This window comes from Hippocampus guttulatus, chromosome 2 (assembly GCF_054856545.1).
Source record: "Hippocampus guttulatus isolate MCC_2025c chromosome 2, RoL_Hgut_1.0, whole genome shotgun sequence".
Taxonomy (NCBI): Eukaryota; Metazoa; Chordata; class Actinopteri; order Syngnathiformes; family Syngnathidae; genus Hippocampus; species Hippocampus guttulatus.
Window position 1 is genome coordinate 4,723,201 of NC_141262.1, and position 23,070 is coordinate 4,746,270.

Genomic DNA, 23,070 nt, shown 5'->3' on the forward strand with positions numbered 1-23,070 from the left:
GCAGTAGTTACACGGCTCCAAAAGATGACAGCATTGCAACAACAGGCAGACTTTACATGCACGTCGGCAAACCGTGAAGAAGAAGAAAAGGTAAACACACGAACGCGGAAGCCTTCGTGCTTTCCATGACAACAGAGAAGCAAACGTCTGCTTGGATTGGCTGCTGTTTTATTGTGTAGTCTCGCGAGCAAACACTATTTTTAACACCCGCGAGGATTAACAAATACAGTACATGGATGGACATTACACCAACCCTGATTATTGTCCAACATGTCAGTGAAAGAATATTGCGGTTTGTTTCACGAGAACGTATAAAAAGATGACATCTGCTAATTTGGCGAGATTGATCGTGAGTTTATCCGATGTTAGGCTAGCGTCATCTGGTTGTGGCGTTAGGTCATTCCACGATGAATACAAGTTTTCGGGCCAACCACCCGGTCTCGCTCACAACAATGTACCGGACTTGGATCTTAAGGAGCATTTTTTTGGGCTGATTCAGAAAGATGTAAGTTTCAGGCTTCAAGTCTCTACCTCTTAAAATGCATATTATTCACGGTCGATGTTTAATTACATTGTAGATGAGTAGGAAAACTATACAATTAAAGCCTTTACCTTTAACAATTTGAGCAACATATTATTGTTTGTGCTCTTGTGCTTAAATACAAATCAAGTTCTTGATTATTGTTTTGTGAAAATCTAAGTGAATACAAATTATCATTCTAAATCCACGTACTTGTCTTTCTTTTTCCATTTCGTATTATCGTTTTATGTATTTATTTCGATATAAAACTCCAAGCAATACATAATTATTTGCTTTCTTTTCAGACAAAGTTGGGTCTGCAATGGACGAAAATAATTTCGACGTACTGAAAGACCCTGCTGGAAAGCCTGGTCGAGCAGGTGACCTTGACATACACGCAAGAAGTCTCAGTTACTGCTGTACAAATTCATTTAATTTAATGATGCCTGCCAACTCACCTTAAAATTATTAGTTAAAATACACACAGAAAACATTAATAAAAGCATCAATAAGAAAACCCCCCAAACTGAAACAGTAAATCAGTGAAAACAAAACAAACAGGAGTCGTGGAAGTGAATGATTAGAGTGCAAATGTGAGTTTAAACAGGGGATTTTGATTTTGATTTTGAATGCTGTGAGGGAATCTGTCTGTATTGTGTGTGGAGGGAGAGAGCTCCATAGTCAGCTTCTCGAATAGCTCAAGCTCTCAAGCCCCTATGGGGCTAAGATGACAGGTAGGCATAGCTAGGAAAGGATCCCATGGTAACGGCTGATTGAGCCTCAGTGTAGGAGGTAGATGGTGAAGAGATTATATATATTTATCTTCCTTCCACTTCAGTAGATTTTTTTTTAACATGTATTTTTTCTTTTTCTTTTTTACTTCTAGAGAAATCCGGATCATTCACTCCAGAAGAGAAGGTTGGTTGTTGTCAGGTTTATCAATTTGACACTTAGGAATAAAACACAAAGAGGAGACAGGAGACTCAATTCTGGTACCAGGAGGGAACGAGGAGAAGCGTTAGGTTTCAGTTCTCTGCACATCACCCTAACGATCTCCCCCTTCACCCCCTCATTTATTGGGAAATCTACTACATAGGTGTGTCCAACCTAAAGGGTGGGGGCTGTTGAAGACACACTGAACTTGTTTGACTACGTGTGTGTATGTGAGTGTAAATTACGTACACGTGTGCAATTGTTACAAAAACATCACGTTGCAGCTGGTGTTGATAGCTCCATCCACTGTCCAACCTTGCTCCTGTTTAGTCTTAATACTTATCTCATCCCAACCACGTCCTCGAAAAGGTGGTTGTGTCCCTAAACTGCCACAGAGTGCACTAAGCATTCTTGATTATAAATGTGAGTATAAATGAATAAAAAGGATTATAAATGTGAGTACATAATGATTAATATACAATGATTAAGAAGCATTATATGCTTATTAAAAGCATAAGCGTTCTTCATTGCAGGCATAGTCAATTTATCATTGCAGGCATAAGCTTTCTTCTTTGCGAGCATAATCAATCAATCAATCAATCGATTTAATAATAAGCGAATATATGATAACTAAAAATAATCAATCTATCAGTTGTTGTTTAAAAAGAAAGAAAAAAGCTTCTGAAACATTTCAATGTATCTGTCCATTTTCATTATTTTATAATCATATTTTTTCATTAAGATGCATGAATTGGGGCGCAAATTTGTGCCACAAGCTTTCCTATGAAATTGGAGAAAGGTAGACATTTTTTATCTTCATTCTGAAGACACTCATTTTGAAATCCCTATCTTGCAGAAGGTGTGCACATCCTGTACAGCAGAAGAAGATCTCAACGCTAATGGTACAGTGTGAACTCCATACACTCACAATCATAAACAATGATTCTGTCATTAGCCTACAAGGACTGGGTTAGTGCTCACCATTAAGATATTTTATTTGACATGCATAAAACTTCCCAGGGAATGCAGAAAATAAAACCTCAACTTGAAATGTGTATATATATGTGTGTGTGTGTGTGTGTGTGTGTGTGTGTGTGTGTGTGTGTGTGCGTGTGTGCGTGCGTGTGTGCACGTTCGTGTGATTAACCTCCGCTCTCCTAACTGTACCTTCTGCCACCCCAGGTAAAACTGTCTAGAACTGCCAGTGGCTCGGCTAATTTTGGCTTTTTTGGCTTAGACTGCTAAGCCAAAAATGCTGTGACTCATTAAAAAAAATATATTATTATGTGTGTGCCAGTCCAGCCCTGGAGTGGGCCTACTATGTTTTAAGTTGAGTGGTTTCAGCATATTTTTAAAACATTTGTCAATATTATGGAAACCTCAAGTTGTTAATCATTGACTTATTTCTTTTTGGGGGGTTTTTTGGTCCTTGCCTCCTATTTTGAGCTTAAGAATCATACCCATCTGACGTTGGACTTTTGCCTTTCAGGGTCTTGGTCACAGAGGACCATCTCTCGTTTACTCAGAAGCACCTTAAATCCTCGTATGAAGTGGCTCTTACCTGGTCACAGTCAAGATGATTATGAGGATGAAGGGGAAGAAGAAGGAAACTTTGTCGTGGCCTGCAACCTGGTGTCCAGATCCTCTGTCCGTATCCTGCGTTTGCAAAATGCTCTTCTGAGTATGTCAATGCAGTGGCAACATGTCAGCGGGGCACAAATTGGTTATCCTAAGGTGAGCTGCTTGAGTCATATTCATCGCTCATTTGGTGTATGCAAAGGTTGGTGCCACACTCCGTGAAATATTTTGTTTCATTTAAACCAACATTATCAAGAAAACGTTCTCCATTTGTTTGCTGCCTCAGGCAATCCTGATCACCAAATACAAATTAAACCCAACTAGACTGGTGCTTTGAGATTTGAGGGACCATACTTTTTCGAGATGCAAGGCATCATTTGGACTTTTTTTTTTTTTTTTTGCTTTGACTTCCGAGAACAAACTTGAGATGTGAGCACTGTATGCTGCCAGTCAACTTCATTTAACTCTTAGTATAATATTGAATTTTCCTTGTCAAAAAGACTAAGATGGTCTCTAGAGGCAGCACTGTACAAGCATGCCTTCAGATAATTCACATACCGTATGTCTTTAACACTTGTTGGGTTCTCAACCCATACATGGCGATTCATTCCTTGGCATGTTTTGATCATTTAACATAGTGCTGGGCAAGTTACCGGTACTTCCAAAATTTCAAAAAATTGCATTTTACTAGTTATTAAGATTTGAAAGTAATACGTTTCTTTACAATATTACCATCTGTGGAGAGTAATACGTTACTGTAAGTTTAAGTTACTTTTTTATAGGGGAGATGAATTGATTTCATGATGCTTTGGCCATTTTAAAAGGAAAATGCAAAATTTGCAATCGGAGCTTGTAACTTGTAATTAACTATACTGCATGGGGTATAATATTAAATGTCTTGACTCTTTGGTGGGAGATCACCGCCTGTCATTAATATTTATATCAATTAGACATTTTCTGATATAAATATTGGAACTGTTATTTGATCCAATAAACATATAATCCCATACTGTACACGATGAATAAAATTATCTACATACTCAAATTAATTTACACACATGGGAAAGATAAGTTTCATATGTTTTTCCTATGATCACTAACACAATGTTGTTTTTTATGTATTAGGAATACTTGATCATTGGTCCCCAACATAAAGCTGTTGGGGCTTCCCTTTCTTAGTGCTGAATTAAAACCCTTTTCACTGAAATACAGTACATTCACAAATGCAGACCTAAAACCAGTGAAATGAGCCTGGAATTATTCAGGTCAAGGGCTTTTTTGTTGTTTTGTTTTTTTGGACTGGATCTAAATCCTATTTTCCTCCTCTAATCCTGGTCAAGATCTGTGTGAAGGGCAAGACTGTGTCAGGTGATGGTCTTCTCCTCGTGCCTGCCTTGCCCTTCTTGAGTAAGCATTACCGAGCTCTGTGGAGCCTCTTGGAGCAGAGATCTCTGCTGCTTTTTATTCACGAGTACACCAGGAGGGCTCATTTAACTGCTGTATACATCTCTAACCTGGGCCGCCTGCTTGAGGATCTCTTGAGGAAGTCACACATCTCATCTAACCCAGTATGTACAAAATGTGCATTTTTACGGCAACAATATTGTCATGTCAGCTTTAGTTTGACCGTTCTTGGATGCAAACCAAAATATGAAATGAGTATTACTGGAACCACTCTTTTGTGACACTTTTACCATAGTGTCAAAAAAAAAAGGCAAAGCAGCTTTATTCATACAGCGTATTTCATACACAAGGTCACTCTGTGTGCTGCACAATTAAAGTACAACTTAAAAAAAACATTTACAAACACAACAGACACTTGGAAGCAAAGAAATAAAAAATAGCTTACTTAAATTACTAAAAGTACATACAATGGCGACATTTAAAAGCATTTGCAGTACAAATAAGAGTTAAAGCCATTTAACAGCATAGTAAATCTGCACCTAATGATTATTTTAATAATTTATTTATCTGTATATTGATGGATGGATATTTAATTAATCAATGAATCGGATTAAAAAGAAAACAAACAAACAACTGAACAAAAACCAGACATCCTTTCAAATTGACAGTGCAGAAAATGAACAAACGGTTAAGCTTAGCTTACAACAAGCACAGGACCCACAGGCAGACACAATGAACTCAGTACTGATTTATTGTCAGGAAGAGGGACAGGTCAAGGAGGCAAGAACCAAGGTAGCCATCCATCCATTCATTTTCCAATCCGCTTTATCCTCACAAGGGTCGTGGGGGGTGCTGGAGCCTATCCCAGCTGTCTTTGGGCAGTAGGCGGGGGACACCCTGAACCGGTTGCCAGCCAGTCGCAGGGAACACAGAGAGGAAACAACCATCCACGCTCACATTCACATTTAGGGACAATTTAGAGTGTTCAATCAGCCTGTAATGCATGTTTTTGGAATGTGGGCGGAAACCGCAGTACCCAGAGAAAACCCACGCAGGCCCGTGGAGAACATGCAAACTCCACACAGGAAGGCCGAAGCTGGAATTGAACCCGGTGCCTCTGCACTGTGAGATCGATGCGCTAACCACTCGATCACTGGGCCGACCAAGGCAGCCAAAGAAACCAAAACCAAGGCATACGGGAAGGCTGAGCGCAACAGCTGGGTAGCAGGGAAGGTAGCTGCCGAGCTGGCAATGAGTGGCTCTTCAGACTGGCCTTTTCTGCTGCAGAGGAGAGTGTGGATGATGAGGTGAAGACTGGCAGTTGTGTTAGGTGAGACAGGTACAGTGATTGGGGAGATGCCCAGCCCACACTGAATTAAGGGAAAGGCAACCAAAAAAACAACAGGAGGGAGGGGCCACACAGTCAAACACTGAGGACACACAACACACAGTGTATAGTAACACAAACATAAATCAATTATGATTCGATGATAGATTTGGTCCCTAGCATGTGATGAAAATAGGCAAGGATGTAAATGCAATGTTGTATTTTGATTCGACACAAAGATAATCAGTCTGTTTTCAAGGAGGATTACAGAGATCAGATAATATTGACAGTTGAGAAGATAAAATTATGAGGATTTGGACAAGTTTAAATTAAAAAAAAAAGGTATCTAAATTATAAAGTGATAATCAAAAAGAATTGATTAATTGATATAGCTGTAAAGGAATAAAAATTAGCTTACTAAAATTATTCAGTCAAATTGATTTTAAAACTCTTTCAAACGTATTTTTTTAACAACGTGTTTCTTACATAGTTTGTGGGTGTACCACTTCACAATGCCACAGACTAATAAGCTGCAGTACTTCTTTTAGTTATATAAGAAGGAAAATATTGGACACTGCCCAACGTCGGCTGGGATTGACCCCAGCACGCCTACGACCCTCGTGAGGATAAGCGGCTCGGATAATTGATGGATGGATGGAATAGATCTTTCGACATGAAGGATTTTAGCTCAAGAAGCAGAGTCATAAACCTGCTGTTGAAATAGCTCGCGTCTCACAGTATCAAGCGAAGACTGAACATAACTATTATAGATGCCCAGATTTAATATACAAGCAATCTTTACTATTTGATGAGATAGATTCTGATGTTAAATGTTGAAATTGTGATTGTTACGGCAATTCTTCTGTCTTCTGCAGACCCCACACCTCTGCTCATCAGCCAAGGTTCAGCTTGTCTCCTTGTGCCGGGAGTTTCGCATTCATGTCAACCACTGGCCCTGTCTATATGCAAAAGTCCAGTCTGACCACTATCTCAGGCACGCTCTGGCCCAGCAGAACAAGTTGCTGGACGAAATTAGACAGACTCTTGACTTGCTAAGCCTGCAAGTGCTGGTTTTAATGGGACGTTATGTGCAAGCTGTTCTGGATGCTATGGGGCAGTCCGATTTGGACCACGTACCAAGGGAAGTCATGGCAGACATTTTAGCTTGTATAGAACTCTATAACACGGCACTGGAGGAGCAGAGAGCACAGCACAACACCACCCATCTGGGGACTCAAGTATTCCAGCAGATTTGTTGTACCCCACTGACAAACAGTCAGAGGCATCAACCTGCTGCTGTCTCAGTTAAAGACCTGCTGAGTATTTTGGCAGCGCATCATGCAAACACGGCAGCCAATCAGCTCCAATTGTGGACCGCTCACCAATGCGTGTGTCAATCCCCCACCAAGCAGGACATTTCTGCCAGGTTGCTGTCCAGCTTCCCCCCAATGTTAATTTGGCAGCCGCAGCAGGATAAGTTCTCAAAGTCGCACTCCTCTTTTCATACTTGTCACCTTTACACTCCCAAACTTCACTTGGAAAATACTAACAATGAACTTCATTCAGATTTAGAAAAGGTGACGTCCTTCCCAATAAAAGATACAAATAGGAATAACTTACCTTTTCAGTGCCAAAAACGTGCCTCCAACACCGGTCCGGTCCGGGCAGATCTAGAAGATGACAGCCCTGCAAGAAACTTTCAACATTTGCAGAAGTCAAGTCAACCCTCCACCTTCCAGCATTTGACAACCAACCCCCTGCCAGACTTTTGCCAACAGGATCAGTCCAAAGTTGAGCTTCTATTTCATGTGCTTGTTTCCTCTTATGACATGCTAGCTCCACTGCGATCACATCCTTTGACACCCACTATACAACTGTTTCCTCACAACATAAAAATTGACATGCTACCACCAAATGGGAAGGCTGATCCAAACCAAAGCAGCAGCGACTATGCAATGGAGGGAACCCACCTGGGTGTTGTTGACACAACAGTCACGCCTGCAGCCAATCCCAGGTAATTGTTCCATCAGCCGTCTTCAGAGAATTTACTTGTTTTGAGATGAGAGAATCAGAATGACTCGTTTAGGGGCTTTTGATTTTGTGTGAGCACAAAACGGTGAAAAAGTTGTGCTTAGTGAAACACACCTCTTAAGAACACTGGCAAGCAGCAAATTTTAATCGGAGATGGCCCTATGTGTCCCTACATTTACTGTATTAATGACGCTGATTTCAACAATGCCTTAACTTTGTATGAGATTTTTGAGATACAGTATTATAATAATAATAATAATACATTATTACATTTTTTTGTTGTCATCTTTGAGCCAATTTTAACATGTTCAAATTTATAGCTGACATTTGAAACAAAAATCCACCTGTTACTGAACCTCACCCTTAATTTATAAATGCAACTAAATATATTACGATATTACATGTGATATTATTGTTGTTGTTGTTTCTATTGTTAGTATGAATATCTGATGTGCAAGGGAAAACTGTCATTGACGGTTAATTTTAATTTTGCATCGTACGTCGAGTGCAGGCGGCCTGGTAGTCGAGTGGTTAGCACGTCGACTTCACAGTGCAGAGGTACTGGGTTCGATTCCAGCTCCGGCCTCCCTGTGTGGAGTTTGCATGTTCTCCCCGTGCTTGCGTGGGTTTTCTCCGGGTCCTCCGGTTTCCTCCCACATTCCAAAAACATGCATGGCAGGCTGATTGAACACTCCAAATTGTCCCTAGGTGTGGGTGTGAGTGCGAATGGTTGTTCGTTTCTGTGTGCCCTGCAATTGGCTGGCAACCGGTTCAGGGTGTCCCCCGCCTACTGCCCGAAGACGGCTGGGATAGGCTCCAGCACCCCCCGCGACCCTAGTGAGGATAAAAGCGGTTCGGAAAATGTATGTATGTATGTATGTACGTCTAGTGCATGAAGACTCCATGTGTATATATTTCATTCATATGATTTCTCCGGATACTCCGGTTTCCTCCCACAGTCCCAAAACATGCGTGGCAGGTTCATGGAACACTCTAAATCAGTGGTCCTCAACTAGAAATGCTGTAGGTCCACTTTTTTTTTTTTTTATAAGACCAAGGTCCGGTCCCATGCACGGCGGTCATGGGGAGCAGGGCTATATGCCAATTTAGTATGGTCAAACCAAGCTTATACAAATCAACACTCCTCACAACCAACCAATAATGGGGTGCATGAAAATAACAATTATTCACTTTGCCAGTACACAGCAAATAATGAGAGGTATTGTGTTGAGGCACAGGAACTCTTTTATTTTGCTAAGTTGTGCCTGCTTAATAATAGAAATAGCCCTTTTAGGGAAATAAGACATTTTTACTTTAACTTTGTTAAACAGTCGTTGTCTTTTTTTCCCTTAATTTAACAAAAACAAAACAAAATACTCATTTTACCAAAATAAATACTAAACATGAAAACAAAAATATCCTTTTTATTTGTACAATTCCCCTTTCCCCTCTGAAATCACTGAAAAATATATCAGAAGAGGAGTTAAGAACCATTTTAAATACTGACACAAGGGAGCACAGGAATGTGCAGTGCTGTTCTTCCACTAAAGGTGAATGCAATGTCTGAGGCATGCAAATATTATTTGAGGACGCCATTGTGATGTTCATTTACCATGTTGCGGTGTTCTGCTGTTAAACAGCTGCAAAGATCCCCGGGTAGACGGGAGCAAAACTGCACACGATCGTAACCTCCCGCGATTCGTCTTGTCTAATTGTCTGTGTGCGGCTCTCCTGGGCTGAAGCTGTGAGCACACTGTGGCGTCGCGCATGCGTCTGTTTCCTGACACAATCATCCATTTTGAATGCGTGTGTATTGGGATAGACGCGTGCTGACGCTTATGTATGGAAACACCTTAAGTTCAGAGGAGCCAATCAGCTCATCGTTATCGCCGACATGCCCTGCTCAGCCAGGGTCTCCAGTTCGTCAAACATTATACACACAAAGTCGCGCTGCTGCGGTCCTCTGCAATACATCTGTTAGTGCACGCAAAGAATACAACGGATAATTTTAACAAGCGATCGCGGTAATGCGCAGATTATAGTCCAAAAATATAAAATGTATAACGTAAAAGTCACTTTATAATTTTTTATTTTATACAATTTGCCGAGGGTCCGGACAGAGGAGGTCGGCGGTCCGGTCGTGGATCGCGGTCCGCCAGTTGAGGAAGGCTGCTCTAAATTGTCCCGAGGTGTGAGTGTGAGCTCGGATGCGAAGACAGCTGGGAGAGGCTCCACTACGCCCTGCGACCCTTATGAGGATAAGCAGATCAGAAAATGGATTGATGGACTTTTCTAAATTGTTGCTCAGTGTGGCACCTGTTGGCAGCTGCGTGGTATAACATTGATAAGTGAACGCTTTGCCCATCAAATCAAGCTTCCGCTGATGTTCTTACTTGCAGTTTGCCGCAGATGCCAAATGGTGACAGACGCGATCATAGAAAAATGACACAATTTGCATCTCTCGTCGTCGAGATATATATCGACATATCACCCAGCTCTAGATTAAACTGACCATTTGTCCTTTTTCCAAAAGGTGATTAGGATTCAGTTACTGGTTTGGTCTTTAACGTGTCAGAAAATAGGCAAAGATTTTGATCATTGTTTTCCAATGTAAAAACAGATGTTGGCAAATGCCCTTTTTTTGGATTCACCGTTTCAGGGACAGCGGTTACTACAGTGGACAGCTTATCATGTTATCAGGTTACAGGGTGCATGAAAGGGTTAAACACAAAGACGATCAGTCTGCTATCATGAACGATGACAGATATGAGAAAACATTTACTTTGGAGAAGTTGAAATCTGAGGATTTGGACAATTGCAAGTTAACTAAAGGCTCGAAATGGGTAAATTCTCAAGTTCTGTGCTTGGCCAGAATGTCTCGGGTGCGAGGACATGCTGTGCTGTCATTAGGTGACATGGTATGGGTCCTGGCGGCCCGGTAGTCCAGCGGTTAGCACGTCGACTTCACAGTGCAGAGGTACCGGGTTCAATTCCAGCTCCGGCCTCCCTGTGTGGAGTTTGCATGTTCTCCCCAGGCCTGCGTGGGTTTTCTCTGGGTACGCCGGTTTCCTCCCACATTCCTAAAACATGCGTGGCAGGCTGATTGAACGCTCTAAAATTGTCCCTAGGTGTGGATGTGAGCGTGGATGGTTTTGTCTCTGTGTGCCCTGCGATTGGCTGGCAACCGATTCAGGGTGTCCCCCGCCTACTGCCCGAAGACGGCTGGGATGGGCTCCAGCACCCCCCGCGACCCTAGTGAGGATCAAGCGGTTCGGAAAATGGATGGATGGATGGTATGGGTCCTTCTTTTGGCTGGTTCCAAGCCAAAAGAACCCGATTTCCAAGTCAACCCCTTCAATCACTCAGAAGCTCTGAAATTGCATTGTTCAATAGGCAGCATGTTGCAGTGATCTTGTTTCTGGCATTTCAAAAAATATTTACTGTTGTGGAAACAACCCACCCTGTACATCGCTCCCAAAGATGAGGAATTCCCTGGTGGTAGGTGCAACTCCAGAGCTTTTCTGAAGTGTAAGTGAAGATCATGTCTGCCAATTGGGAAATGTTTGCTTTCATGTTTGAAATGACTCTTTTCAATCATGACCACAGCGAGAATAAATCTAGATGACATAACACATATGCCAATGTTTCTCACACACCACATACAGTAAGTACTCTTGACATCTTGTGTGACAGCACTCTTTTGTTCTGTTTTGTTTTGTTTTTTTTAGCTCGGATTCTAGACAGCGGGGTTTGGAGGTGGCTGTAGAAGATGTCAAAAAAACCAAGGACGAATGTGCTCGTCGGCCTCGTTCCGTTCAGTGGTTGGACCTCGGGCAGTCAATGCTGTTTGATGATCTGTTTGGACAGTACCGTGCACTGCTGTGGGCTCGCTGCAGCAAAGCACTGTGGCTGCAGATGCATGTGCCACATGGGGCAAGGAGTACGGGGAGCATCAATCTCCATGACAACCACAGGATCCTCCAAGTCCTTCAGCAAATGAGCCATGCCTCAAACATGGGTGAGAAGACAACTTCTGTGCATCACACAGCATAGTCCACTGCAAGAAACATCCTAGAAATTGTCACCTTATGTGATTGTTGACAGACCAGTTCACACTGACACGCTGTTGTGTGTCATTTTTAGTTTTTATTGTGCGAGTGTCCATCAAACATAATGCATACCATAATGTTATCACACCTGATAACAAGTGCAAGGGTCAAATGGATGCAAACTCAATCAAAGAAGACACTGTTTGTTTTAGAGAGGGATTGATAAATTCTTCATTGATTTATTAACTGTTTCTATTCTATACTCTTCTGAGGTGTCGAGTGCTTCATGTTGCTTTCAAGCTTAGCTTGTAGCAGACGTGTACACATTTTCAGCATGACGTCTTGATCCACTGGTGAAAAGGACACTTTGATTCGCTCCTCTTTCATCTATAATTGCTTCAGACAACAAAGTGGTTAACACAGACTAATGGAAAGTGCTTAAGATTGCACGATTGTCTCTGTATAATGTGTTGTCTTGTGTTATTTTTGTCAACTTTTCTTTTGATGGCGGCGCGGGCACCCGCAGTGGCTCCTCTTGTTGTATGTTGTCTTGAGAAGGAAGAAATTTAATCTGTACTGTACATACAGCACAGATGACAATAAATACATATTAGACAACAAAGTTGTACTTGATACTTGATACTCCCATCACATATATTTTGTGAAATATTTATGCCTCACAACCCAAGACGAATTTTACATTCAGAAGCCGATTTCATTGTTGTGTCTAAATACCATTTCTGTTTTTGTGCAGAGATACTTCCAAAGGAGTGCAAAGCCATGCTGGAGGAGTTCAATCTAAATATGTTAGTCAGTGCAGCACATGCTCTTTGGGACAATGGTTAGTGTCTAAAACAAATGCACACAAAACCCCTGATTTTATTAACAATCCAAACTGAAGGAATGTACCATATACTGTTGAGCATTTACATGTTTTATGCCGTGTCATTAAATTAGAGCAAAGTTTGTCACTAAGTACTGTCAACCATTTATTGTCTTTTCTCAGTGGTGTGCAGAGGTTTGGGTGCAACTTTGAAAGACAAGTGTCTGGCAGCTGCAAACCAACACAGCAGGGCTTTTGCGCCTTCCTCTAATCCAAATGAGACTGTGATGATGTCTCTGACTGCAGAGTACTTCCTCCAGCTCACTCAGCCTCTACTGTCCTCGCTCTCTTACTGCAGCGCATCAGGTAACCTTGCTGCGGTTCATGCCAGTCTGTCAGCTTGTCACTGTTCTGAAAATGTTCCTTTTGTTGGCTGCTTTCCTGTATTTCATTGAAATTAATTAATACAAATTTATTTGATCTTTGCTTGGGAACACTTGAAATGTTTGAACCAAAGAAGCAACTTCAACAGAACAAACAGATCCGTTTTTGAATAATACCAACAAACAAAAGGGATTATCATGTTGAATACAATTTAGGTTAAAAAAAAAGCATCACAATTACGTATGTAATCGCCATTTGCACTTCTGACCACCAAGACATTTGATGTTTTTAGTCTCACCTGATTTATTCAAGTCAATCCCATCGCAGTTTTTTTTGTCCCTCTTTCTATTTCAGGTTCTTTGAGGTTCTTGCCAACACGGCTCGCTTTCCACCGATGGACTGTTAGCTTGACGTTAGCCACGGTGCAAATGTCCACAGTGTGGGTCACGTCAAAGGCATACCAGTTCCTCTCCTCGTGGAGCCTCAACAAGTTCTTACTCATCACGCAAGGAGACCTGGAAGTAAGCTATCAAATGGAAAACAATCAATATGCAAGACATGAATGAAACGCCCTGTCTGCCAAAAGAGTGAATTTGGGCCATGGTCACTGATGTTTGATGGGAAGGTCAGGCTGTGACTACATTTTTCATCATCCAAAAGTGTTTGATGTGTTGGAACAAAAATTACACATTGTCATTTTCCAAAAGGCCTTGTTGTAATGAAAGCTATAAGACGAGGTGTCAAACTCATTTTCATCGCAAGCCCTTTTATAATTATGGCTTCCCTCATGGGGGGCAGAAAATGTCACACATGTATAATGATTGGCTGGCAACCGATTCAGGGTGTCCCCCGCCTACTGCCCGAAGACAGCTGGGATGGGCTCCAGCACCCCCCGCGACCCTAGTGAGGATCAAGCGGTTCGGAAGATGGATGGATGGATGGATGGATGTATAATCATCATACCTCTTATATACATGATTGCCCCTGCATTTTATTGTCATTACAGTATACTGTATATATTTTTAACAACTTGAGTTTTCTAATCAGAAGTGATAGAAGAAAGACTTGTTTTTCTTGTGTTTCAAAAAAAAAATGCTGGTAATATCTGCAAAAGGTAAGAAATTAAATGTCACGGGGCTTTATTCAATAACAATGCATCTGCACCAATTGGTTCTTAAATTATACGTATGCACAGTCACACAGATCTGTGATTCATCATAATGTCCACATGTACGCATGTGCGTACTCTGCCAACAAATGTTGAACCTTCTCAAAGCACGCATACCCGCAAAAAAGTTATGGATCAGCTTTTGGGGGAAAAAAACAACACATCTTTCACCTAAGCTGCACAATGTATTGCAACTAGTTTCTATAAAATAATAACATAACATAAGAACAATTTGAATGAAAATCATTTCAAACAGCAATTTGTGAATGAGTTGACCAGGTTCCAAAATAACCGGGAAGGATACTTCGCATCACTTTTGCCCCGATGCCGTTCAAGTGTGTGGACGTGCTGCTTATGTGTGTGTGTGTGTCCGCGGTTCTCACTCAACGAGCGGAAAAGCCATCCAACCGCTTGCATTTCCTGGTCACACATGGTCGCTGGGGTTGCTTAATTGTGACGTAACTCCGATTAGCATGGCTTACTTGGATACTGTTGTTGTTTCTACGCTAATATCATTGTACTGACCACAAAATAGCAAATGCTTTTTTGCTGTGCCACATTCCTTTCTTACTATTTAATTTAAAAATTTCTGCCGTGTTTATTCAACCCCGGCACTTTTTGATACGCAGCTTTTGTGTGCAGCATTCCCTAGCTTCGATGTTCGGCAAGCTTTGCGATGTATATGATCCTTTTGAAAATGGGATGAAGATGAAGAAAGTTTGAAGATTTTGGGATGCTCTCTTGTGACCTTTGCACATTGGCTGAGATGCCATTAAATGGATGCCCGGAAGAGGGTAATAGGGTGGAATTTATGCAAATTGGAGCTCAGCGGGCATACGTCATTTGCAATCAATTCTGTTTCATTATCACACCGACAGTGGTGCAAAGAAAACGGTCCCGTAGGCACAGGTCGTGAATCCTACTGTGATTTTGCATATACTGTACTCTCAATTTGCATGAATTAGTAAATGAGGCCCAATAATATGTCAGTGGTTCCCGAGAAGAAGAAGTCAATTCTGTGTTCTCTCCAGGTGCTGAAAGAGTCGTTGGACAATTTGGTGCAACAGACGAAATCGTTGATGATAAACTCCGACAGTAATTGTCTTTCCACTCTTCCTACGCATAATCAACTTGTACTGAAGCAGCAACTCCAAATGCTTGAAGTGGCTTTCTCCGAGCTGCAGGTGACACGCTTCATCCTCTGTTGGGGTTTCCCCCCTCAGAACGTGGACTGAAAGCCATCCTGAACAAACACAAAATATTTGGAACATCAATAACTGTAATAGGACAGACGCTATGGGGCTTAGCAAAAGATTAACATCGAAAGGGAAATATTTTTTGCAAGACACTAGGTGCATCGACCTTACCAGAGATACTTTAGATGTGTTCAATTGCTTCCTTTTAAAATCAGTCATCCTCAGTGTGGCGAGAAGTAATCCACGGACTGTAGGTGCTGATGTCTGTTGTTTTTTTTTCTGTTTCAGGGTTTTTCTTCTCTGGTACTAAAAACCTTTTCTAATGACTGCAAAAGGATATCTGCCGATCTCTTTGAGCGGACCATGCCCTCTGGTGGACACTGGAGACTCAACCCCAGACCAGGTACAGTACTGTACTTAAATCAGAGATGCAAAACCTAGGTCCAGAAAGTAAAATTCACGCCAGAGTTTGGTTTTAGCCACAGGTGCTTCAACTCAACTGGCATGTAAATGATCTCAGAAACCTTTCTGGCTAAAGCCAAACTGGGTTTTTACTTTCTGTACTGGGATTTGACACCTCTGACTTTAATATGACTGCAAATCCGTACAAAAAGCCTCTTGGCAGAGAAACATGTACATACTGTAATGTGTTTTCAAGGATTTGACAGGTTATCCGCATTGTATCCTTTCCTCCAATTTAGCCCATACAATGTAGAAAATGAAAAGTAAAATGGCGATGAATTTACAGGGATACACTGGCACTTGTGTGCTGAAAGTAAAACTGCATCATTTGTTTTGATGACATTTTATGATCTCCTTGACAAATATTTTGTGGCATCACGTCTCAGACTTAGTTTTTTGGTTTTGCTTTTTTTTTTGTACACTCCCCCCGAAATAGTTGACATTTTCCTCAAGAGCAGCCATGTATATTGAAGGCCAAGTGTGAATATGAAAAAATCTCCAATGAAATATTTTTATGTCACAAGTAAAGTAATTCAACAAAATATATCATGGAAAGATCATTTCTATTTTGCAAAATCTGTTTTTCTGAAGGAGCGGCCGGGTGGTCCAGTGGTTAGTGCGTCGACTTCACAGTGCGGAGGTCATTGGTTCAATCCCGGCTTCGGCCTTCCTGTGTGGAGTTTGCATGTTCTCCCCGGGCCTGCGTGGTTTTTCTCCGGGTACTCCGGTTTCCTCCCACATTCCAAAAACTTGTATGGCAGGCTGATTGAACACTCTAAATTGTTCCTAGGTGTGAATGTGGGCGTGGATGGTTGTTCGTCTCTTTGTGCCCTGTGATTGGCTGGCAACCAGTTCAGGATGTCCCCTGCCTACTGCCCGAAGACGGCTGGGATAGCCTCCAGCACGCCCCGCTATTCTTGTGAGGATAAAGCGGGTCAGAAAATGAATGAATGTTTTTCCAAAAGTGAGATCCTGGCGAGCGAGAAACCCGGAAGTGTGACGTCATTTCAAGGACAACAGTAGCAGGGCTCATGATGGAAAGTGCACAAAGCCAGTCAGAAATTGATTCGTTCCATTGACATGCCCTGTTCTTTTCTTTTGGCCACACAGTACCGAGGCATTTCACCGAATAACTCAGAAGTTAACGGGACAACCAGTAATGGCTTACTGGCGACTCAGCATTCTTTGAATGACGTCACTCGTGGGAGATTTATGTACAAAAGCATTTTCATTATTAAGCGCTCTGCTATGTGTCTAACTATGAACCTGGGTAGGTTGTGTTTAAAAAAAAAACAACTAACGAAAATATGCTTGAAATAGTTTTAGCCCTAAGTATTACTCAAAAGATGGTTGGCCAAGTTTACATCACACATGACCTTAAAATGAAAACCTTTACTGTTGTACAGCGTATTTTCCTCCATTTAAAGTTTTCATTAATTGGAAGGGATGCACCGAGTGCAATTGTGTTCCCATTTGTTTGAGCTTTCCCGGCTCCTACGGGGTTGATACTCTTTACAATAAAATGTGAAAGAGGATGGGTGTTGTGCGATTGTGTCATGATTCTGAGCAGATGAGGTCTTGGTATCTTTCTCAAGACCACTTCAGTAGCCGTAATTTCCAGTCATTCCATGTGACGCTATGACGTGATCCAGACTGGCGAGCATATTTAGTTTCCTACAAGTAATCCACACAACACGAACAAACGCTGGTGATTCCCTGGAGAGCAAACTTGAATTGGGAGAAGGCACCGATTGCAGCATGACAACATCCACAGTTGCTCCAAATAAAGACTGACTAGCTATTCAAATGATATTGCTCTTGATCACTATCGTGGCATTGTCTTCGGTTATGATGGGTGGCTTGTGAATTTAGGTGATGTTTTCTTTTGGTCAACAGGCTTTCCTACCAGCCCCAGTGAGTATGCATCACGGGCTGCTCAGAATGTGATTGGTCAGGTTTTGGATGGTGTGGCATTACTGTCTGATGATGTCCGCATCCAGGCTCTTAGTTTAACCATGACAGCTTTCATGGAGGCATGGATGGAACATATCCTGAAGCAACAAATCAAATTCAGGTATATTCCTCTGAAAATCAAGTTACTAACTTTAATATAATGCCGTGTGTAAATGGCTTTCATCTGTCGTGTCTCTTGCCTCCTCGTCAGTGTGCAAGGAGCGCTCCAACTAAAGCAGGACTTTGATTCCATCAGAGAATTGATCTGCTCTGACCAATATGGCCTGCCAGAGGAACTCCTCCAGCGACTACTCAGCCTTAGGTAACACCTTGCCCTGGTGTGGCTTACCTTTCTTTCACCATCTCGTGTGCCATGCTTTAATTTAAGTTTGCCCGATATTCTCGGTCTTAAATGAAATGCTTAGGTTTGCCTGCACTAGTAACGTCTAAGGCCTATTGTTCATCTGTACAAATCATTTTCTAACCGTAAGAAGCATCACATCTGTGCAGTAAATCAACAATATAGTGAGAAGAGGTACTGCTTTCGTCTCTGAAAAAGTTTTGACAAGCATGGTGGTTCTTTTCCTTGTCTTTCTCCAGAGTATTTCAACAGGTGGACTCTGCAGTCTTATGCCTGCTTCAGCAGCCACAGGTCAGACCATATCTGCAGAGCAGAGCCTGGGAGTCTTTCATACGCTGCTGTGAGTCGTGTACTGTCAAGTCTATTGATGAGGAAATTACGTCAAACGTGCAAGTGTACTTATACACGCATCTCACAACCCAGAGGTTGCAGGTTCAATCCTCAGTGTCCAAAGTATCCTTGAGCAAGTGAAGTGACAGGTGCCCCTTATTATGGTGTGTCAGCAGGTGAAGATGGAGATTGATAGACAGTGCTTTGAACACAGGTAGCTGAATAAGCGCTATACAAGTGAAAGCCCATTTTCCAGAATCACACCTTTTTGTCATAGTTACCGGTATCTTTGGCCACCTGTTGACATTTCAGAACAAATCTCACGGATTAATTTTGGGTTGGATGGAGGTTTTTGGCAAAGGGACATACATACTTTGTTATTGTATCAAGTAAAAGGCAATCATCATGGTTAGGGTTAAGGCTCTTCTTGTCACGTTTGCGAGGTGGTGGTGGACCCCAAAAAGCAGGCAGGAGGGGGGAGCAGGGTGTATTTGAAGAATTGTATTTAAAACAAAGAAAACTAAATCCCAAACACACAAAGTCCAAAGTATCAAACAAAAACCATGACTAAAGCTAAAACATAACAATGAACTAAACATGACAGAAACTAAGCGCAAACAGCAACACACATGACAGTAGCAAGAAGCCACAATGACCCGACACCGAGTGTTCGGGCAGGAGTCCTTTTATACAACTAATTACCAAATGACCAACAGGTGTGCAGCTGCCGGGCGAGCCCTACAGTGCCACCTGTTGGTCCCTAAACCCAATCATGACACTTCTATGGTGTCCGCATCACGCAACCGCAGACCGCGCTGGATCCACGTGGACACTTGCAGACTCCACCCAAGGTTCACATCAGCATCCGGATTCGTCCTTGTGATTGCGAAAAAGGAACAGAGCTCTTGTGTTTGTTGTAATGTTTGGGATAGGTAGTTCAGGCCGGGCGTGCTGATCCATCTGGTTGTCTCTATATTCTTTAAATGTGAATTTGAATGATTGGGATACGAGCTAATCTCACACAAGCGTGAGGCAACGTTGCTGTCCGTTTTTCTGCGCTATGATGATTGCCACACTTGCACGCGTTCAGTCCATGCGAGCACCCAATAACTTGTCCCACCTAGTCAGCGGCGCAGGCCAACGTGCACCGGTGTGGGTACTATTTAAGTCAGATGGACCGACACGCACCCTCCAAATACGTTGATGCGGAGAGCATGAATAGGCTCTTCGGACATGGTGTTTGTAATTTTCAGAGTACCGTAGTTTCCGCACTATAGGGCGCACCAAAAGTCTTCCATTTTCTTAAAAGCTCACCGAGCGCCTTAAAACCCAGTGCCCCTTGTGTATGGTCATTACGGTAATACATCGACCCCAAGATGGCTCCTTGCTGGAGACATGCTTTCAATGTTATAACTTGCTGTTGGTTCAGTGAACTGTGTCGCTCCTTTATTAAGTAAGTTTTTGTTGCAGCTCCGAAAAAAAGGAGAGCTGTGGTGTTGTTGTTTTTTTTAAACGCACACTTTATTAATGGTTAATATTAATGAAGGCACGGAGACGGACAAAGACGTACCTGTAGCTCTATCTAGTGGATGCATTGTAGATTGCGCCTTCTAGTTCAGTGCGTGCAATATATGAAAAAAATTAAAATACAGGCCATTATTTGAAGGAGCGCCTCAGAATCCAGTGCGCCTTTTTGTGAGGAAAATATGCACAATATAAATCCTGTACAATGACCTGATATTCAAAATAGTTTCAATCATATCTGTCCCAACCGACATGAATGGAAGGAACCTGTTTGTGTCGATTTCCAGGTCCCACTAAGAGCAGTCGAAACAGCTTGAGTGCAGAGGTGGGGACCAGCATAATCAACCTGAGGGGTATGGAAGGAGACGACGTGACTCAGTCTAATCCTTCCGTTCGCAGCACTGACATTCCTTCAGTCGACCCCTTTATCCCGGGAGAGCCCTACCTTGCGCCAAGGTACTCCGTGAACTATTTTAACTTTTCGACTCTTTTATATGTTCGTAAAATACGTGGGTAAGTTAAAAAATATCCGCACGCATGCGACAGCGTGCGCTTGTGTTTAAGTTCGGTGCAATTGTCCCTGCAGACAGGAACTTGTGTGTCATGTGATTGCGATTGGTGTATTTGTTTAATTGATTTGTTACACGTGTTTGTTTCAGTCGATAAAATTTTTTTTAGTCCTAAAATAACGTGCAGTTGCACCTCCGCTACGTTAGGGGGCAGTGGCGCTCTCATTGGCAGAGTTTGCGCAGGGGGCATTCTCAGGGAGGAAATATGACGAGGCGTATGTAGCGCTTGGCTTCAATGTGACTGCGGTGGCAGACGAGGAAAGATCGATGTGCTTACTGTGTCTAAAGGTTTTGGTAGCGGACAGCATGAAGCCAAATAAATTAAGGCGTCACTTAAAGACATTACACCCCAATCACGCTGATAAGCTGCTTGAGTTTTTTTCAGTGAAAACGTGCCGAATATTGCCAACAATCATGCCGCTTTGTGACTGCTACTTCAGTAACAGCGGGGGGGCGAGATGTTTTCCTCTTCCTTGGGGGGGCATGACAGAAAATAATTGAGAACCACTGTCTTAACCCAATATGGAAACAGCGCACTATCAAAAAGAAGTGTGTACGTGTGTATTGAAAAGTGTAAAAGTGGCCCGACAAGCGTGGACCAGGCAGAAGGAGCGTCGCTCTCAACCACTAATGAAAACAATGAGCAAGCTTTTAAACTTTTCATTCCACTTGTTTTCAATAATGCGATGTTTCCATTTAGAACCTCTGGGAATTTCAACCCAGACACACCTTCTGACCATAAAAATTGAATCCAACCACAATTAAGCTATTTTTCAAGTTAAGTTACATGTACAGTGTGTGTATACAAGTATATATATACACGCACACACAGTCACACACACACACGTACTGTGTATTTATGGTACAATGGTCACATCAGCATATACAGACACATTTTATGAAATAAGCAGATAACAAAAGAGTTACAGCGAACCCTGGCATATTCGCGGTTTGGCGTGAGCGAATATATTCATTTTTGGGGGTGGGGTTTATGCAATAGATTTTGCTGCAAAACACACCTGTTTGCTGATTTTCTTCTCAGACCAAATCGAAGTCTAATATGAAAATATTGCTTTAGCGCCATATGGCGGTATTTGGTGCCAAGCAACTATGTTGAAGTGAGGTGGAAAGCTTTTTTTTTTAAATAAGCCTACAGCCTAGTCTAATGAGGAAAAGTGTTTTGCCACAATCTTTGTGGTCTCAGTAATAAATGTCAAACATTTTGGGGTGGGTGTCAATAACTTGTTGATTTTTGCTGTTCTCGGCATGGTTTGATACCTATCCCCGTCAAATAGTCACAGTCAATTTCCTTTCACGTTCTATTTACTTTTATTCCTTTTTAGAAAGAATATGGAAACAGCATACAGTCACATACAATAAGGTTCATAATTTGCAGAACAATGGCTCAAGCTGGGCGGCACGGTGGTCGACTGGTTAGCATGTCCTTTGTGCAGCGTTGCCGGGTTCAATTGCAGGGCGTTTGCGTGTTCTCCCGTGCCTCCGTAGGTTTTCTCTGACTACTTCGGTTTCCTCACACATTCCGGAAAAAAAACATGCATGGCAGGTTCATGGAACACTCTAAATCAGGGGTGTCCAAAGTCGGTCCTCTCGGGCCACTGTCCTGCCTGTTTTCCAGCTCTCCCTGGAGCAACGCAACTGATTCAAATATCAGGAGCATTCTAATGTTGCTTCAGAGCTGGCTGATGAGCTGATCATCTGAATCAGGTGTGTTGCAGCCGGTAGGAAGGAAAACAGGCAAGACAGTGGCTCTCCAGGCCCAGAGCTGGACATGCCTGCTCTAAATGATCCCTTGGTGTGATCATGAGGGCGAATGGTTGTTTGTCTATCTGTGTGCCCTGCGATTGGCCTTGTAACCGGTTCAGGGTGTTCCCCGCCTACTGCTCAAAACTCAACTGGGATAGGCTATAGCACGCCTGTGACCCTCCTGACGATAAGCAGATCAGAAAATGGATGGATGGATGGATGGATCAAGCTGCCAGTGTTTTGAGCATCTAAAATAAATCTTGTGCCTTCTCGTTTGTGCTTCCAGTATAGCTCTGGGTGCTTCTCAACAAGACTGGTTGGACTTGAGGATCCATACCAGTTCTCAGCGCTGGCGGTTGCCCGGACTGCAGTGTCTTTCCAAATCTGAACCCTGATCAGCAAACACTGAACTTAATCTCTTTTTTTCACGGAGATCCACCTGATTTAATGGAACACTGTATTTTACAAGTAATAAAAATGTTTTGAAAGTTATTTTGAAATAATGTGATAAATCATACAGTCGTCAAACAAGTTGTTTGGTAAGGGTTTGGCTGAACCATAAACAAACATTTCAAATTAGTCGCTGTGTTGTGAAATCCATGGCAAAGGTGGCAACCTTAACAATAGGTCACCTGCACTTTTCATGCATTGTATTTTTTTTCACTCACCAACTTGAGTTCATAGGATAGCGTTT

General features: G+C 42.2%; 1 protein-coding gene across 3 annotated transcripts; it reads left to right on the top strand.

The window, feature by feature from the left end:
- The first annotated feature begins 183 nt into the window (after positions 1-183).
- ccdc142 (coiled-coil domain containing 142) lies at positions 184-22,868 on the top strand. Of its 3 annotated transcripts, none has more exons than XM_086132155.1 (18): positions 184-505; positions 826-900; positions 1,407-1,438; positions 2,310-2,355; positions 2,943-3,187; positions 4,372-4,599; positions 6,638-7,776; positions 11,522-11,811; positions 12,597-12,683; positions 12,849-13,031; positions 13,404-13,570; positions 15,249-15,401; positions 15,702-15,816; positions 17,772-17,949; positions 18,040-18,150; positions 18,429-18,529; positions 20,331-20,368; positions 20,443-20,499. In XM_086132155.1, exons 2-18 carry the CDS (start codon positions 843-845, stop codon positions 20,446-20,448), a joined length of 3,177 nt encoding a protein of 1,058 aa, XP_085988281.1. In that variant the 5' UTR covers positions 184-505; positions 826-842; the 3' UTR covers positions 20,449-20,499. The 3 variants fall into 3 exon arrangements, with proteins under 3 accessions (XP_085988281.1, XP_085988263.1, XP_085988272.1); XM_086132137.1 differs by adding an exon at positions 22,663-22,868 and having other exon boundaries at positions 185-505; positions 20,331-20,499; XM_086132146.1 differs by adding an exon at positions 22,663-22,868 and having other exon boundaries at positions 185-505; positions 2,313-2,355; positions 20,331-20,499.
- The last annotated feature ends 202 nt before the right edge of the window (positions 22,869-23,070 follow it).